At 59.5% G+C, this 2162-nt stretch overlaps 1 protein-coding gene across 1 annotated transcript in view; it reads right to left on the reverse strand.

Annotated features, from left to right (window-relative positions):
* Positions 1 to 1066: 1066 nt before the first annotated feature.
* Positions 1067 to 2162, reverse strand: part of LOC104460961 — a 2677-nt gene continuing 1581 nt past the window's right edge. The window contains exons 4-6 of the mRNA XM_010072370.1: positions 1701 to 1923; positions 1388 to 1596; positions 1067 to 1117 (exon numbers count right to left, since the gene is read on the reverse strand). Of these exons, the coding sequence (XP_010070672.1) occupies positions 1067 to 1117; positions 1388 to 1596; positions 1701 to 1923 (483 nt within the window). The remainder of the gene's footprint in view (positions 1118 to 1387; positions 1597 to 1700; positions 1924 to 2162) is intronic.

Consider the following 2162-nt stretch of genomic DNA (forward strand, 5'->3'; position numbering starts at 1 on the left):
TTGTCCCCACTCGTATGGCATCCTTGTGGTGTTGCAGCCATCCCTGCAGGGCTGGCGTCCTCATGGGGATGCCACCATTCCCCACTGATCCAGCGTCTTCAAGGAGATGCCACCACCCCAGTGAGTCACCCCAGTCTTTCCCTCCCCAGTTGGTGGCCAGCAGCGAGGAGGTCTGCCCGGAGCACATCGACCTCATCCACAAGAACTACCCGCAAGCTCTGCAACCTGCTCATCGACGTGGAGGAGTGGGAGCAGGTGGTCATCATCAACATGCTGACCCACTATGCACGCACCCAGTTCCTCAGCCCCAACCAGAATGTGAGTGCAGGAGCCTCGGGGTGCACTGGGAGCCCCAGTTCAGGCCAGGGAGGTGGGGTGAGGGAAGGTGCTGTTGGGGAGGTACAAGGCGTCCCCTTGAGTCAGAGGAGCTGAAGGACATCTCCAAAATTATGTGTCTTTCAGTGACCGCCCACCCACCTCCAAGAGACCTTCCACAGACCGCAGCCTCATCAGGCACACAGCTTCTCATTTTTGCTCCCTTCTTAGAAGCCACAGGGCCATTTCCCCCTCATTCAGGAACCAAATGTCTGCTCCGGTGGGAGTGAAGCCTCCCAGAAACTCTACTGTGAGTGTGGGAACAGCAAGAGTCCCTGAAGGAAAGCCCAGAGAGAGACCTGAAGCAGCTCTAAATAATTCCAGCGGAGGAACATTTTCACAGGATCATGGAACAGTTGAGGTTGGAGGGACCTCTGGAGGTCATCTGGCCTGACCTCAACCTATAGCTCCTTGCCCAGGTCCATGTCCAGATAACTTTTGAATACCTCCAAGGATGGAGGCTCCAGAACATCCCTGGGTGACCTGTGCCTTCATTGGTCTCTCCCCAGTATGTCTATGTATCTCTTGTATTGGGGAACCCAGCACAGGACCCAGCGCTCCCAGGATGGCCTCACCAAAGCTGAACAGAGAGAAGGATCACCACCCTTGACCTGCTGGCACGTTCCTCCTAATGCAACCCAGGATGCTGCTCGCCCTCACCAAGCCCCAAGACCACCATGCTGGCTCATGGTCAACTTGGTGTCTTCCAGGACTCCCGGAGGACGTTGCTTGCTGGCAGCTTCTGGGAAAATGAAAATGAAAGTGAAAACAACACAAACCAAACAGGGCTGGCCCAGGCTCTCTGTGCAACCGTTTATTGCCATGCAAGAGGGATGCCAATGATGCCAGTGCAACACCAGTCACCCCGAGAAGGATGCTGCAGCCCTGTGCATCCCGTGGTCACATCACTGCCTCCATCACTGCAGTGCTGGGGACACCTGGGAGAGAAGAGAGGTTGTGGTGATTCTTGGCTGGGAGAGACATTGGGGTCCCCTGGGATGGTGGCACCTACTGTGGCCCCAGTGAGCTGGCCCAGCCCCAGCAGGGCAAGGGCGAAGTGGATGCAGTTGCAGGTGACGGCATCATACTCCACCACCTGGTCCATGGCCACCCGGATCCGCTGCTGCAGGGTGGCCGCATCCAGCCCTCCCTTCTTCCGCAGCACCTTGGCTGGACCCCGCATCCGCAGGAGGTGGCTCTTGCTGTGCTTGGCCACAATGCCTGATGGGGATGTCCCTGAGCTGCCTGCAGGGTGGAGGGGATGCTGTACCTCATGTCCCTTCCATGGGGACGTCCCCATGCTGTGACCACCTCCTGGGGCTCACCTTCCAGGTGGATGATCTCCCCGTCACCGCAGTAGACACCAGCATGGGCACCCCACCATCCGGGGCCCCCCGAGGCCAGCGAGGCCAGTGGGAAGAGGAAGAGGTCCCCAGGCTGGGGCTCAGTCACCCCATTGGGGACCACATCGAAGTGCCGGCCCAGCAGCCCCTCACAGAGGAAGAACGCCGCCGTGCTTGCCACCCCGGTCACTGCCTGGGGACCCGTCTGTGTTTCAGGGCCACTGGTGCCCCTAAGGATACCAACCTGTGGGCTCATCCCCCACCCCCGGTGGCATGGACACAGCTTGGGTCTCCATGAATGAGGAAACCTCCCAAGAAGGGGCCACCTCCTCTGCTGAGCGCCCATGGGTGCTGAGGGTGTGCCTGTCTTGCCACTGCTGGCACCCTGCCGTGCCAGTGGTGAGAGGAGTGCTGCGGGGCAGAGTGGGGATGCCGGCACTTACC

Source organism: Pterocles gutturalis, unplaced genomic scaffold, assembly GCF_000699245.1.
Source record: "Pterocles gutturalis isolate BGI_N339 unplaced genomic scaffold, ASM69924v1 scaffold6932, whole genome shotgun sequence".
In the NCBI taxonomy this organism is placed as follows: Eukaryota; Metazoa; Chordata; class Aves; order Pterocliformes; family Pteroclidae; genus Pterocles; species Pterocles gutturalis.